The sequence below is a fragment of the Podarcis muralis genome, chromosome 4 (assembly GCF_964188315.1).
Source record: "Podarcis muralis chromosome 4, rPodMur119.hap1.1, whole genome shotgun sequence".
In the NCBI taxonomy this organism is placed as follows: domain Eukaryota; kingdom Metazoa; phylum Chordata; class Lepidosauria; order Squamata; family Lacertidae; genus Podarcis; species Podarcis muralis.
Window position 1 is genome coordinate 6,617,386 of NC_135658.1, and position 16,707 is coordinate 6,634,092.

At 46.6% G+C, this 16,707-nt stretch overlaps 1 protein-coding gene across 1 annotated transcript; it reads right to left on the reverse strand.

Annotated features, from left to right (window-relative positions):
• Window positions 1-2,279: 2,279 nt before the first annotated feature.
• Window positions 2,280-15,281, reverse strand: LOC144327640 (uncharacterized). The gene is given in 7 exon segments (XM_077928058.1): window positions 2,280-6,177; window positions 9,611-9,737; window positions 12,833-12,915; window positions 13,200-13,281; window positions 13,478-13,792; window positions 13,795-13,970; window positions 15,182-15,281. Coding segments are annotated over 6 exon segments (2,115 nt in total). The 5' UTR covers window positions 13,876-13,970; window positions 15,182-15,281; the 3' UTR covers window positions 2,280-4,750.
• Between the last annotated feature and the right edge of the window lie 1,426 nt (window positions 15,282-16,707).

Sequence of the window (16,707 nt, forward strand, 5' to 3'; positions counted from 1 at the left end):
AAGCAAGAGGGGGCCGGGTCTAGTTCCCTAAGCAGGCAGCCCTGTTTAGGGAAGCTTTCAACGTTTAATAGGTTATTGTATTTTAGTGTTTTGTTGGAAGCCGCCCAGAGTGGCTGGGGAAACCCAGCCACCTGGGCGGGATATAAATTATTATTATTATTATTATTATTATTATTATTATTATTATTATTATTATTATTATTACAACCCCCAGCAATGCAGGAATCTCAGCTAAAGCATCCATGGCAGATGGCCGTCCGATCTCTGCTTAGAAACCTCCAAGGAAGGAGAGTCCACCACCTCCCAAGGGAGACCATTCCCTGCCCAACTGCTCTTAGATGTCCCTCAAGGCAGCGGGTCCTGAGTTCTAGCCCTGCTGAAACAATCACACTGGCTGCCAAGGAGGAACCAAGTGAGGTTCAAAAGAAATCCTATTCTCATCATAAATGAGTAATACTTTCTTAAACATGCTTTTTATACTAATATACAAAAGTATGCTATTTCCCTTTCCAGAAATGCTCAATTGCTAATTCAAAGGACTGAAAATGGATGGTTGTTGTTATTATGTTTAGGGAAGCTTTTAATATTTGATGTACTACTGTATTTTAATATTTTGTTGGAAGCCGCCCGTAGTGGCTAGGGAACCCAGCCAGATGGGCGGGGTATAATTATTATTATTATTATTATTATTATTATTATTATTATTATTATTATTTATTATATTGATCAGGTGAGTGTTCTCCTTTCGAAATAGCGTTTTCGAAATAGCTAATAGCGTAAGGTTGGTAATAGCGTTTCGTTAGCGTGGGGAGCCACATTCTGGTAGGAGGAGGCCAGGATTTGCCCCCAAGGCCTGGGATGTCCCTCCTCCCCTGTAGTAGGACTTGGAATCCAGGAGAAAACTCTTGGAATAGCCTTGCCAGGTGCTCAGGGACGGACTCACCTGTCCCCATGTCCTTCTCTTTGCAGATGTGCTGCAAACTGTGTTGGAATGTGAAATCAAGCTTTATTTACAGTGGAAAATAACAAAGAAACATGGCGTGAGCTGTCTTCCACAGCCATCTCCTCCTTGGTCAGAGTAAAAGAGAAGAGAAAAGAGAAGAAAGGATGGAAGTGATTTACAGACTGACTTCCATTCTTACACAGACAGTACAGAAGGTGTAAACATGGATATCATAGTACACTAGCAATGGGAGAATGAAATACTGACAGTTTGGCCCCCAATTTGGTCCAAGACCAAAGCTGGCATCCCTCATGGTCCAGGAGTGCCAGGGACTCCGTGGTGGGGGCAATGGGGGCCGCTTTGGCCCAGACAGGCCCCTGACTCCGAGATGCTCTTTCCTCCCGCAGGACCTCCGATGTTACGCCCTTTGGGAAAGTGGGGAGAAACAGAAACCAGCAGCCAACAGCATCCCTTCTCTGCTGGCCTTTGCCCGAAGTTCCCCCATCTCAGAGCAAGTAGCTCTCCCTCATGGATTCAGTCCTTTCAACACTTCCATCTCCCCAAGAGGCTCCCAAGGCTACTCATCCTCTGCAGTTGAGAACAGACCTAACTGAAAAGAACGGCTTTCTCTTCTGGTGACACCAGAGAATTCTAGAAGACATTCACCCTTTCCATAGCATTATGGATGCACGATTCCATATGTTTCTTGGCAAGACAAGGGCCTTTCCTGGCCATAGAGTGTCCTCCTCAGCATCCCCAACGAAGGAGCTGGGTTGCAAGAGCTGCAGCTAATGGGGGAGGCCTGTCCTCCCCCCTCCCATCTCACCTGGCTGCTAGATAGGAAAGCAAGACCCAGAGAGAGTTGTGGGAAACCCCGAAACCAGCTTGCTCTGTGCCGGAGCCAAAGCTGCGACTAATAGAGAAGCAAGATCTGTTTGTGTGTTGATGCTGTGAGCCCCTCCGTCCGACACTCAGGTTGTGTATGCGAGTAAATAAAACTAGATATCATAAAGACGCCACAGTCTCCACTGACTTTCGTTGCAAGGAAACCGAAGATGGGGAAGCGCCTGGGACCCCTGGAATCTCACCCCTCAGAGACTGGGGTAGTTTGCAAATACAAACACAATAATTTGTGCCTGTGTTCCTAATAGATAGCTAAGTGTGAAGAGCATGTCGTGTGCTTTAGCAACAGCCCTCCTGGAAATAAGGAAATGCAACCCCCATTGCTGGTTGACTCAAAAGAGCAACAAGGGAATCTGCTCTGGTGTCCCATGAGGTCTGTGGGGCCCTTAAGTAAGAGGAGCCATTGCTTTTCTTTCTTTTCTTTTTTTAAAAAAATAACTTAATTAAATAAATTTTAACATAATCAAACATTCAAATTTCATTTTACAATTTCAATTAACACCCCGCCCCCATGCGACTTCCCCCAACTTCCCTTCCTAGTTTATAACACCTCTGTTTCTTTTGCTTATAAATTGGTATTCCTTATATATTAAAATGAAGGTTATAACATTTGTCTCTTCCTTCTCATTTTTACCTCATAATTGCATTTTCTGTTTGTATTTGTCCATTGTACGTGTGTCACTCAAATCCTGCCAGTGAGTTCATTTCTATGCATTGTTTCTGTATATACATCTTAAAAGGTTCCCAATCTTCTTTAAAGTTATTATTGTCCATATCTTTAAGTCTCTGAGTTAGCTTCACCATTTCAGCGTATTCCAGCAACTTTTCTTGCCAGTGTTCTTTCGCTGGTTTTTCATTGCTTTTCCATTTTGAGCTAGTAAAATTCCGGCCGCTGTTGTCACATACATGAAGGGATTTTCCTTATCTTTTGGTAAATCCTTCCCTAAAATACCTAATAAAAATGCTTCTGATCTTTTAACAAAGGTTTTTTTTTTCCATTTCATTATAGATTATCTCCCAATAGGTGGAGCCAGGTGGGCCCAGGTCCAGGTGAGGGGGGGTTGCTATGGTGACAAGGACCACAGACTTGCAGGCGACCATTTTGGGTTAGTAGTGAGGCGAGTGGAGGAGAGCAGTTGGTGCCAGTTGACGGAGGACAAGGCGAGCCAAACAGTGGATTCTTATTTTCTCAGTTTCTTATTTCGCTTCTTATTTCATTTATTACTTGTTTTTCTCTTCTTGAAGATGTGCCACAGGCTTTCGTCATCCAGCAATGGTGAGTATTGGAGGAAACAAGAGTAGGGAGAGCATAGCTGTCAACGTTTCCCTTTTTTAAAGAGAAATTCCCTTATTCTGAATAGGATTCCTCGCAAGAAAAGGGAAAAGTTGACAGGTATGAGGGAGAGGATCCCAAAGACCTGCTCCCCGCTGCCGGGACTCTCAGTTGTGAGGAACTGACAGCCTGACTTTTGCTGGAGCCAGAACAAGATCTCTTGCTCCAGGTGATGCAGAGCTGCCAGGAAGCTGCCTTTTAAAACAGTAATATTTTGAGCCCGTAGTTCAATTTCCCAGCAGCTCCCCTTGCCCCAGAGACACTTTTAGCATGCCATCTCCTCTACCTGTGGCATTGTTCAGCAGTGGGGAAAGTGACCTCTTCACACCGGAGGTCCATTTGGTATGGCCCTTTCCAGGTTTTTTTCCTGCCCCTTGTGTTAGTCTTTCATTTGTTCTCCTGTGTGTGTTGCCAGTAGACGCCACAATTCTGTGGGTACTCTAGGTGGTGCAGAAAGCGCCTAGAAGCTCCCAAGAGGTTGAAGTGCCGATCAAACTTCAGTTTTGAGCTCTTTAAATTCCAATTAGCAGTACTGGGGGTGGTTCAGATTCTGGGGCAGTGCTTTTGTCCAGCAGAGGGTGTCACAGGGCCAGCCTACCTTCCCTTTAAAGCAAACTTGGGTTTCCAGCTGTTTTTGGACTACAACTCCCATCATCCCTAAGTAGCAGGACCAATGGGGAGGGATGATGGGAACTGTAGTCCGGGAGCTGCTGGGGACCCAAGTTTGGCCAGTAAAGATGGGACCTGTCCACATTTGTATTTTCTTGTATTTTGTTTTCCTCCTCTGTGCGTTTATTTTTTTTGTTTTTTAAGAGGGCAAATTGAAAGAGAAATTGTATGGCAAGTTGCAGAAGAATAAAAGGTTGCATTTGGAAAAAAACCAAAATAACCTGGGGGGTGGCCTTGTGGCGTTCACACAGGGTCCCCAGACGTTTGATGGTCTATTGATCCCTGTGCCACCACTGTGATCGCTTCCCCGCTGCCACCAACCCATTTCTCTCGGGTACACACTGAGTCCAGACAGTTGTTAACATTAAACCAAATAAACAAGTTTATTTTATAAGCATTAACAAGTTTATGGTTTCAGATAATTTTTCTTGTCAGTTTCTTAACCTTAGTTTCTTTACCGGCCTATACCTTCCTAATACCTTCTGATTATCCCAACTGTTTAACTGACTCCTCTTAACAGATTCTCTCACTCTCTCGCATCAAACTAGCCCAACCCACAGACTTATCCTCCCTCTCCCTTCTCTAACTCCAGCCTCACTTCCTAACAACTCTAACTCCTCCCCTTGGGTTCCTATTGGTTAATCATTTTACACTTAGTTAACCCTTTCCTTATGACCCAGTATGATGTCACACGCCTAGGAGGGCAAACCTCACAGGCCTCCTTAAATATTTTATGGGGGGGGGGGGGAGAGACGCCTAGGTCTTTAAGCATTGGCACCTATTCCTATACCTACAGGTCTCAGGATGGTTACAACATGAAAACACAAAATACCACATGTTCAAAACGCAGTAGATGTCAATCAGCCAAAGGCCAGGTAATAAAGGTGCGGATTTCTTGGCTCCTAAAGCTGTATAATGGTTTTCCCGACCTTTGTATGCATTCTTTTATGGGAAGTGAGTTTGGAGCTTTGAGTGAAGCTCTTTCCACATTCTACACACTGATAGGGTTTCACCCCTGTATGAATTCTTTGATGGCAAGTGAGTTGGTCCTTCCTCCTGAAGCTCTTTCCACATTCCGCGCACTGATAGGGTTTCTCCCCTGTATGAATTCTTTGATGGCAAGTGAGTTGGTCCTTCTTCCTGAAGCTGTTTCCACATTCCACACACTGATAGGGTTTCTCCCCTGTATGAACTCTTTGATGGGAAGTGAGATCGGAGCTCTTCCTGAAGCTCTTTCCACATTCCACACACTGATAGGGTTTCTCCCCTGTATGAATTCTTTGATGGGAAGTGAGATAGGAGCTCTTCCTGAAGCTCTTTCCACATTCCACACATTCATAGGGTTTCTCCCCTGTATGAACTCTGTGATGGGAAGTGAGACTCTGGCTGTGACTAAAGCTCTTTCCACATTCCATGCACTGATGGCGTTTCTCCCCTGTATGAATTCTTTGATGGGAAGCGAGATGGGAACTCTTCCTGAAGCTCTTTCCACATTCCACACATTCATAGGGTTTCTCCCCTGTATGAATTCTATGATGGGAAGTGAGATTGTGGCTGTGACTGAAGCTCTTTCCACATTCAAAGCACTGGTAGCGTTTCTCCCCTGTATGAATTATTTGATGGGAAGTGAGATCGCAGCTCTTCCTGAAGCTCTTTCCACATTCCATACACTGATAGGGTTTCTCCCCTGTATGCATTATTTGATGGGAAGTGAGAGTGGAGCCCTGACTGAAGCTTTTTCCACATTCTACACACTGATAGGGTTTCTCCCCCGTATGAATTCGCTTATGGGAAGTGAGACTGGAGCTGTGACTGAAGCTCTTTCCACATTCCACACACTGATAGGGTTTCTCCCCTGTATGAATTTGCTTATGGGAAGTGAGACTGTGGCTGTGACTGAAGCTCTTTCCACATTCCACACACTGATAGGGTTTCTCCCCTGTATGAATTCGCTTATGGGAAGTGAGACTGAAGCTGTGACTGAAGCTCTTTCCACATTCTACACACTGATAGGGTTTCTCCCCTGTATGAATTCTTTGATGAAATGTGAGAATGTCCTTCCTCCTGAAGCTCTTTCCACATTCCACACACTGATAGGGTTTCTCCCCTGTATGAATTCTTTGATGGGAAGTAAGACTGTCCTTCTTACTGAAGCTCTTTCCACATTCCACACACTGATATGGTTTCTTTCCAATGAGATTTTGTTGATGGGAAGTGGAATGGGAGCTCTGACTGCAGCTTTCTCCACACACTAAATTTTTACGTGGCTTCTCCTCTCTGGGGATTTTATCTTGGTCACCTTTGTTCTCGATTTCCGATTCATTACAATCTGCAATGGAGACAAAAAGGGGTTAGACACTCATGAACAAATGGAGAACAACTGAAGGGAGCTCGGGGGGGGGGGATGTTCATTACCTGTGTTGTTTGTCATTAACCAACATATTTATTATGAGATTCTGATGTGTTGTTGAATGTTGCTTTGTTTGATATACAGTAGTGGTCAAAATTGCAGAAGCCTTTTGGGGAAAAGTGCATTTCAGAGGTTTGATGGCTCAAAACTCTGCTTCTTTTGGAGTACTATCATAAAATTATATATCAATAGAAAGATAATTTAATCAAGAATGCAATTCAACAAAGTTGGTTTAATTATCCATATTCTATGAAACATTATAGCCAAATAACCAGAAAAAGGAAGCACAACTTGCTTAGGTTGACTTTTGTCAGTGTGTTACGTGATTGCTAACAAGTTGGTTGGTTTTCTGTCTTCTTTCATTTAGTGAGGTTGAAAAACATAATAAAATTAAAGAAATGGCACAAAGAGTTGACTGGTCACCCAGAAAGTGATGTAAAATTGTACTATTAAGTGAACAGGGCTACAGTTATGAAGAAATTAGAAGAAAGATTGGGGAAAACTTAACCAACTTAACTGGTAAAGGCAGGAAAAGGTGCACAAAGGCAAGTGACGATCGAAGAATAGAGAGACTGTCCCTACATGACAGAAGAATATCATCTGGGTGTATACAAAATGACATGGCGCAATGTAATGTGAAGTTGAGTGCAATGATTGGTCTAAATGTTAGAGTTCTAAGGAAAAAGCCATTGCTATCTCTCAAGCAAAGCTTGAAAAGATAGAAGAAAAAGAAGGAGGAGGAGGAGAGTTTGGATTTGATATCCCACCTTTCACTCCCCTTCAGGAGTCTCAAAGCGGCTAACAATCTCCTTTCCCTTCCTCCCCCACAACAAACTCTCTGTGAGGTGAGTGGGGCTGAGAGACTTCAAAGAAGTGTGACTGGCCCAAGGTCACCTAACAGCTGCATGTGGAGGAGTGGAGACGCGAACCCGGTTCACCAGATTACGAGTCTACCGCTCTTAACCACTACACCACGCCATGACTAAACCCTTGTTAAGTGGAAAGTGGAACAATGGGACAGTGTTATTTGGAGGGATGAGAGCCAAATCTCCTTGCTTAGTAGTGATGGCATGAAATACGCGAGGAGAAGAATCAGAGAAGATTTACATCCTACTTGCATTACACCGACCATGAAACACCCAGACAGTGTGATGATCTGGGGTTGCATGGCAGCAAAAGGTGTGGGCAGAATTTGCGTCCTTAATGGGAATGTAAATGCCCCAAAATACATAAATGAAATACTTTAGCCCAAACTGAAGCATTCCGCAGGTGATCTTTCACAGATACTGAACCATATTTATTTATTTATTTATTTGTCTATTTCAACAAGATTCAGCTCCATGTCCTGTTGCTGCTGTGTGCAAACGGTGCTTTCAAGATAATCCTATTCCACTGCCGTAAGGGCCTGGGAATAGCCCAAATATTAACCCAATCAGAAATCTATGGAGTCAACTAAAGAAAATTCTTTGTTAGAAGCAATCCAGCAATAAAGCCCAATTAACAGAGGCAATAATTCAGTCTTGGTTTCACATTCTTACAGCTGCAGAACTAAAAATTTGGTTCACTTCAAGTGAAGGCGTTGTAAGGCCGTAATGAAAGCTAAAGGTTACCAATGGTTACCAAAGGTTTCACGTTTTTTCTTTATGACTGCTGTTCCAATAAATACTCCTTCATAAAAGGCATTACATTACATTCAACATTAAATTATCTTTCCATTGCTATATAATTTTATGGTATTACTCCATACAAAAGTGGTGTTATGAGCAATCAAACCTCAGAAATACACTTTTCACAAAAGGTTTCCACAATTTTGGCCACCAGTAGAAGTTGTTCATTTTAAGTTAATGTTCTTTTTATATGGGATCAGAATATTATTATATTAATATTAATATTATTATTATTATGTTTCATGTTTATATATGTGTTGGAAGCCGCCCAGAGTGGCTGGGGCAACCCAGCCAGATGGGCAGGGTAGAAATAAAATTGTTCCAGAGCTGACAGAAGCTGGAATGTATGAAAGCAGGCAAAGAGAGATAAGGACACTGGAATGTGAGAGGGAGGGGGGGCAGCCAAGTGGCAGAGCTTCAGAGAACAGAGAGAAGGCAGCAGATAGCAAAGATCCAAAAAATACGAATCTTAGCTCAGAGACAGAAGGGGAGAGGCCAGGAATGGCTAGCCCAAAAACTAGAAGGCGCGAAAAGGTCAGTGAGAGGAGGGGGAAAGAGGGGAAGCGAAAGGGTTTTTCCCCCTCTTGGAAGAAGAGGAAGGGGCGGAGTTAAGACTTGGCAACTGCAAACTTGAAGTCAGACAGAGTGAAGGAGCTCCGGAGTGATTTATGTGTTTGAACAATAAACCTGAGATAATTACTGCTGGTGTCTCGCTTCTGTGGGAGAGCCAAGCCATTACAAAAAAATATTATTATTACTACAGTGCTACCTGTTCTGGAAAAAATTAAGTTTGTAAACCGAGGTACCACTGTATGATCATCCTCATCCTCATCACTGCTACTGCTACCTGAGATTCCATAAGCCTAGCTCTTCTCTGGGATGGATTTTGTTTGGCCCAGTCATGGCATCCCCTCCATCTCCAATGTCAGTCCTTGTTATGGCTTGGTCTCTCCCACAAACGTGAGACGACTCTGGCTGTTAATAATTTCAGATTTATTGCTAAAACAACAAACTTGGACGGAGCTCCTCTACTCTTCGTCCTCCCCACAAGATGGAGTTGCCCGGACTGAGCTCCTCCCCCTTCCCCAGCACGGAAGCCCCCACCTTCTCTTCCAGTATCTTTCGCCTGTCTCGACCAGTTTTCAGACCTCTGAGATTAGACCTCTGAGACCTTCCTGCATTCCAGCGTCTGACTCACTCCTGTAGCTCTCACACAGCAGTCTGTCACTCTGTCTCTGTTTTTCTTCTCCCCTTTGTTCAGAGCTCAGATTACAATTGATCTCCCCCTCCTCTCTGCCTTCCGCTGCTAACTCTCCTCTCCCTAGGCTTGCTTCTTCTCTGGCTGGCAGCACCTGAGCTTCGCTCCCAGTTGTCTCTTTGGTCAACCCAAGGCTGACAGGAGCAAAAACAAAAATCTGAAACTACTTAGCTTTCCTAACAATTCTGAAGCTGACATTGAAGATGGCCTGGGAAGTTGAGACCAGCCCAATTGTGGTAGTAAAAGGAATAATTTGAGAAAGATTGTTCAAAGAAAAAACTGTAATTTACTCTTTATTGTGGGGGTGTTAGGTTCCCAGGTGTTATAGGGGGCGCTGTTGAGCTCTGTGAAAATAGATGAGGTTGGTCCCATAGAGGTATTTTTTTAAATTTCCAGGCAGATATGACGATCCCACAGGGAGCCTTACCAAGAGAGGCCACGATCCCACGATTCTCCTCCATGATGTCCTTATGCAGAGCTCTCTGGTCAGGATCCAGCAACGCCCACTCCTCATCCGTGAAAAGAACAGCAACATCTTCAAAGAACACTGGATCCTAAAAGAAAAAGGGACAGCAGAAATATGATCTGCTACACAATGCTCTATTGTTTCTTTCCTGTTAATAATAATAATAATAATAATAATAATAATAATAATAATAATAATTTATTTATACCCTGCCCATCTGGCTGGGTTTCCCCAGCCAGAACTCTGGGCGGCTTCCAACAAAACACTAAAATACAATAATCTATTAAACATTAAAAGCTTCCCTAAACTGGGCTGCCTTTAGATGTCTTCTAAAAGTTTGGTAGTTATTTTTCTCTTTGACATTTGGTGGGAGGGCATTCCACAGGGCAGGTGCCACTACCAAGAAGGCCCTCTGCTTGGTTCCCTGTAACTTGGCTTCTTGCAGAGAGGGAACCGTCAGAAGGCCCTTGGCGCTGGACCTCAGTGTCTGGGCAGAACGATGGAGGTGGAGACGCTCCTTCTGGTATACTGGACAAAGGCCATTTAGGGCTCTAAAGGTCAGCACCAACACTTTGAATTGTGCTCGGAAACATACTGGGAGCCAATGCAGGTCTTTCAGGACCAGTGTTATGTGGTCTCGGTGGCCACTCCCAGTCATCAGTCTAGCTGCCGCATTTTGGATTAGTTGTAGTTTCCGGGTCACCTTCAAAGATAGGCCCACATAGAGCGCATTGCAGTATTCCAAGCGAGAGATAACCAGAGCATGCACCACTCTGGTGAGACAAGCTCGGGGTGGGTGGGGTCTCATCCTGCGGACCAGATGGAGCTGATACACAGCCGCCCTGGACACAGAATTGACCTGCACTTCCATGGATAGCTCTTCATTGCCCTCAGATCCATGGAAAAACACAGGGCTGAGTGGGCTCCATGCAATCGAAGAGGGCCCATCTGCTTAAGCCAATCAAGTCTCTGTTACACATGCCAGGTCAAGTCCTCCATCCATGATCAAGTCATGGATGGCAGTGGTTTTATGAATCATTGACTTGGCACTGAACAGCAGCACCTTCAGGTCATGTGGGTATCCCTTGCTGATTCTAGTATCCGTCCAGTCAGGACCAGACCCAGAGGCAGGGATAGTCCTCAAACAACGACTAAACCTGCCTCCTCTGTAATGACATGCTCTGGTCTTAACATCCACCCCACCCCACCCCCACAAAAAAAAGTACCGTAATTTTCGCTCCATAACACGCACTTTTTTGCTCCTAGAAAGTAAGGGAAAATGCCTGTGCGTGTTAAGGAGCGAATGCACTGGATCGGAGCTGTGGCTGCCGTCAGTCAAGCAAAGCGGGAGCCGCTTGCAGGGCTTTGCACGGCTCTAGCTTTGCTTGCTTTGCAGCCAGGAGGAGGGGGAGGAGCCGAGGAGGAGGGAGGGAAGGAGAGGCATGGCAGCAAAGCGGGCAGCAGCCGCTTACAGGGGAGGAGGGACAGACGGGAGCCATAGCGAGCCGGGAGAAGGCAGGCGGTTCAAAGCCAGCAAGCGCTTTTAAAGTAGCCAGCAACAGCTGCTGCAGCCTCAGCTAGCAAAGGTCCGAGCGCTCTCTAAACGGAGCAATGAGGCTGCAGAGGGACAGGAGGGCTTGGATCAGGAAGGATAAAATTTAAGCAACCAGCAGCAAAAAACAACAACAAAAAAACCAACCTGGAGCTCTGAGCCACGAGCACAGTGAAAACCAGGAAGTAAAAAAAAAGCCTACCCCCCGCTTCTCAGCTGTTTTCAGGCAGGATAGATTTGAGCATTGTCTGGGTCCTAGTGCCCCTACCGCTTTTTTGTGCTCCATTCTATTGCTGCTGGTGGCTGCTTATCACTCAGGCTGCAAGGAGGAGGGCTTTTACACAGCTAATGGCGAATCCCCTGCAATCCAAGTCCTCCTCACTTGCTCAAATCTATTCTGCCTCAAAACAAGGAGCAGAATTAAAAGGCTGCAAACTGTTAAATGGAAAAAAACCCCAGCCACAGGGCAAATACCTTAAGTATACCTTTAAAGCAACAGTGTTCTTTCCCTCCCCGCTCAGCTCACAGAAAAGCTCCTTCTCCACACCCCCCACGCGTGCTCCTTGTCCATTGAGTGCTTTTCCTTCCCTCCCCACTTAAAACGTGGTTACAAAGCACGGATCCACATGGATCCTCAGGATTTTTGCACTGGGTCACCCCAAACTCACCATCAGATCACATGTCTGTGGCCACAGCATGAACCACAAAAATCATACATCTACTGTTTCGTTTAGAATATTTTTTTCCTTGTTTTCCTCCTCTAAAAACTACGTGCGTGTTATGGTCAGGTGCGTGTTATAGAGCGAAAAATACGGTAATCAAAAAGGAAAATAGAAAATTTTAAAAAACATTTTAAAAAGAACATTGCACTGCTCCGAGTCCTCCTGGCCAGCAGCAGCAGCAGCAGCAGCAGCAACCGTCCTTATGAGGCTTCAGGCCCCGCCCTGGGCCAGGTGGTGAGTGGCAGGAGCAGGGGCCTCAGGCACTCACGCAGGGGAGCTGTTTCAATAGGATTGCTTTGCTCCACATTTTATTTACGGATGCTTATTTTATTCTAAGTTTTAATTATGGGAATTCGTCTTTGTGCAAATAGGTTGTACTCCACTTTGTGTTTTCCAGGTCATTCTGCCTACGCAAGAATTCCAGTTTGCCTGATGGAACGGTCCACTTTCTCCTCTCCTTGTGAGTTGTTCTGGGGAGTTCCCTCCCAATGCCCTAGAGCCAAATTCCAGGGGTTCATGGGGGCATGGAGAGGGGTAGGAATGGGGGGGCAGAAAAGGAGGGAGCCACCAGTGGCTCTAACTTATCCTGACTCACCTATGCCTCTCGACCTTCCTCTCCCACTCGCCTCCTTCCTCTTCTGCCTCTGATTCTGCACTGCATTCTGCCACAGAGTCTCCCAGCTCACTAAGCCCTGTTCGCCCTTCAGCTTCTGACACCTCCTCTTCCCAGGCTTATCCCTCTTCCCCCTCTGGCCGCCAATCCTTCTTCTACCTCCACTCCTTCGGCTCTGAGCCATCTTCCCTTCCTGGTTCCCCAGGTGCATCCTCCCACCATTCCTCTGTCCCCAACCAGTGCATGACATTGCTCTATCCCTCAGCCTCTGTCCCCACAAGGCAGCTTCCCCTGACCTGATCTGGTTCCACAGTAGCTGCTTCCCTTCTGTCCCCATGAAAAGACGGATCAGGAGGTCTTGCCGGCATCATTCTGTCACCTGCAAGAGACAAAAGGTAAGCAGGACGCCAGGAGTGCCTGCTTCTCTCACAGGTGAAACAGGGCATCTCTAACTGCAGATGGGCCTTTGAGAAATCTTTACCTGCTGAGAGCATTTGAATGTTTGTGCCCATTTCATATGTTTGTTGTGCAGAAATACATCTCCCATCCTCTGGACCCTTCTTCCCAACTGTCTCCCCCCAAAACAAGATGAAAAGAACCCTGAGATGAGTTGGAAAACAAACAGAATGAGACCAAATGGAGAAAAACCACCTTCCTCCTTACCCAGTGGCCTCTCTCTGGTGTCCAACAGAGGCCTCTCTGCCTCACAGGAATCCAGGTCCATTTCTGCAAACAGATCCTTTCCCTGAAAAAGAAACAAGGATTCAAAACAGAGAATGGTGAGAAATATTAGACAGAGAATGACAAAGACTTGAAGGGTGTGAGATCTCATTCCATGGATGCTTTCCCAGAAAAAGGATGGGCCAGCAGCAGACCATTATGGGATGTTTTCTGTCCTGTTTGGAGCCCCTTGGGAGTATCCAGAGGAAAGTCTCTCTCACCTGCTTTCTCTCCTCTGCCTGACTCAGGAGGAAACCTTCGGCCAGGGCCACCGCCTGGGAACTGGTCTCCGCTCCGCATTCCCTCACCCAGCTCTCCATCTCCGGGGGAAGGACAGCCAGGAACTGCTCCAAGATCACCAGGTCCAGCATCTCAGCTTTCGTGTGCCTTTCCGGCTTCAGCCACTGGTGGCAAAAGTGGTTGAGTCGGCTGCAGACCTCTCGGGGTCCTTTGGCCTCCTGGCAGCAGAACTGCCTCAACTGCTGGCTCTGCACCTCTAAACGGAGGGTATCCTCCTCACCCATGATCTTCTGCACTGGTTTTTCCCAGAATCCCCCACTGCTCCCAGTTTGGTTAGCAGGGCCTCTTCCAGTTCCAAGGCCAGCTGAGTCTCGCTCATCCATCTGTGCTCTCAGAAAGCCTCTGAGAGATCAGAAGAAATACTTTGGCCTTCTGACAAGTTTTGCCCGTCGTAATGAAAAGCTCAAGGAAATCCTACAAAGCAAATACATTGTTCTGTTACAGAATTTGTAGGACGGGTTGGGGGGGGGAATGGTTCCCTGAGGAAGCATGGATGAGTCTTGCTGGGAACCAGGGCTGGACTGTACCGCATCCCAGACCGTGAGCTATCTTTTTGAAAAGAAAGAGCAGGAAGAGGAGAAGAAATAAGTCTCTCGCCTTTTAGCAATGCAAAATGTGGAGGCAACTGAAGGGATTTCTGGGAGATTAATCAACCTGGTTTCTGCAGCCTTCCAGTCAATGCATGAAGGCAGAACCGACTGAGAAGGGAGTCATTTGTGGGTCTAGTGGGGTCCTCACCCGGGGGTCCTCAGGAGTTGCTCCCCCCCCCACTCCCATGCTTCTGTCTCCTTTTCTTGCACTTGGACTCTCTGCCGCTCTCCAGACAGACTCCTCGGGTGGGGTCCCTTTTTATTTGCTCTGAGGGCCAGGTATGTATCTAATCAACCCCCTGGGGGCCAAAGACATCTCCCTTGATATTTAGTTGGGTAATTTATTATTATTGTTACCATTATTATTATTATTATTATTATTATTATTATTATTATTATTATTATTTTGTTAGATAGCTTCACACACACACACAGCCACTGATGCCAAGGTCCCAGGAGGGTCAGTGAGTAGCAGCGCCCATTTCCGGCTGCTTTGCCAGCAAAATCCCTTTGGGACAGAGAGGATGTGGTCCTGGGATGCCCTGCTCTGGGTGCGAGGGGATTGCTGCAGTGGCCTCTGTGGGGAGCTGCCCTTGGAGACGACTGGGAAACTGGTCCGCAATGCAACAGCCAGACTATGGGATGGGATCCCTCTCTTTGTTCCTGGCCTTTCTTCCCCACTTTACCTTCCTTCCTCCCCGTTGTTCTTTGGGGGGGGGGGCTAGTTCACCTCCTCGTCCAGCTTTGGAAAACCATTTGCAGATGTTTCCTCTGTTGTGCAATGAGGCTGAGTGATGTTACACAGAGTTAATGTCCCAGGGACTTCTTTGTTTAAAGGAGGGAGATCTTTTCTGAAGGGGGGGGGGGCGGAGGGCCAGATGAGTTTGGGATCCTCTGATCTGCAGGAAGGAGAGCGTGGCAGACCTGGCCCCTCCCTGATCAGGCCCCCCAGGCCTCCTCCCCTGCTGCAGCCCTGGGACCCCCCCCCCCCCGTCTCCCCACTGCACCCTCTGGGGGGAAAGAGAGGAGACTCACCAGATCCCAGGAGGGGACAGGGAGGCAGCCCTTGCAGGAGAGACCCCAAAGCAAGGAAAGGACTGGGGAGGGAGGGGCCTTGGCTCTGGAGGACCTGGCCCCCTCTTGCTTCCTGGCCTCTCTAGGAAGGCTGCTCACTTCCCTTGCCAAGCGGAGTCCCTCCAGCTCAGCCCTCTCTCAGATTATTATTATTTCTTATGGATTAAGGGGGCAGCTGCCCCCCTGGCTACGCCAATGCCCAGATATCCTTTTGGGGGTGAGGCTCTTGGCTGGACTCTGAGCATCTCCCTCCCTTGGCCAGAAACCAGAGGAAGAGCTTGCAGAGAAAAGGGCTTTGCAGGAGGCAAGGAAGCTCCTCCTAGAATTCAGGAGTGGAGAGATAGGAGGGGATCCCAGGGTCATCTAGTCCAACCCCCAGCAATGCAGGAATCTCAGCTAAAGCATCCATGGCAGATGGCCGTCCGATCTCTGCTTAGAAACCTCCAAGGAAGGAGAGTCCACCACCTCCCAAGGGAGACCTTTCCCCTGCCCAACTGCTCTTAGATGTCCCTCAAGGCGGCGGGTCCTGAGTTCTAGTCCTGCTGAAACAATCGCACTGGCTGCCAAGGAGGAACCAAGCGAAGTTCAAAAGAAATAAACCCTATTCTCATCATAAATGAGTAATACTTTCTCATGCATGCTTTTTATGCTAATAAAAAAGTATGCCATTTCCCTTTCCAGAAATGCTTAATTGCTAATTCAATGGACTGAAAATGGATTGTTATTTTTATGTTTAGGGAAGCTTTTAATATTTGATGGACGATTGTATTTTAATATTTTGTTGGAAGCCGCCCAGAGTGGCTGGGGAAGCCAGCCAGGTGGGCGGGGTATAAATATATTGTTGTTGTTGTTGTTGTTGTTGTTGTTGTTGTTGTTGTTGTTGTTGTTGTTATTTAATCAGGTGAGTTTTCTCCTTTCGAAACAGGCAGGTGGAATCTCCATGGTTGCTAATAGCATAACATTGAAAGGCTAGTGAAATATGAGGAGCCCTAGAGCATCTGCTTGGCATGCAGAATGTCCCAGTCAGTGTGGACCAGGGGTCCACAAACTATGTCCCGTGGGCCAAATCCGGCCTGCCGGGACCGTGAATCTGGCCTGCACGGCCATTTCATAACCCGCCAAGTGTCCGAGGCTGAAAGCATCTCGCCGCCCGTTCAGTCAGTCCTTGCTTCCCGCTGAGGTAAACGCCGCAAGTGTGGTGGCAGCTCTACCAATGAAAGGCCAGGGAGTTTCACCCGGGGACGGGAAAGTGTTGTCTTTTGGCATGAAGAGCGAAGCTTGAGGTTGGTGGAGGAAGGCAGACTTGGATCAATTCGGTTTCTTTACGTTTACTTTGAAGGTGGGAGAAGGAAGTATAGTCCTATTTCGATGAGTAGCGCAGCGGTCTTTCCACTCCTGTGAATTACATGCTCTGAAAGTTGGGATCTATTTTGATATTTAAATTTTAAAAGGGTGGAATGGAACTGTATATTGACCATCTCCTTAGC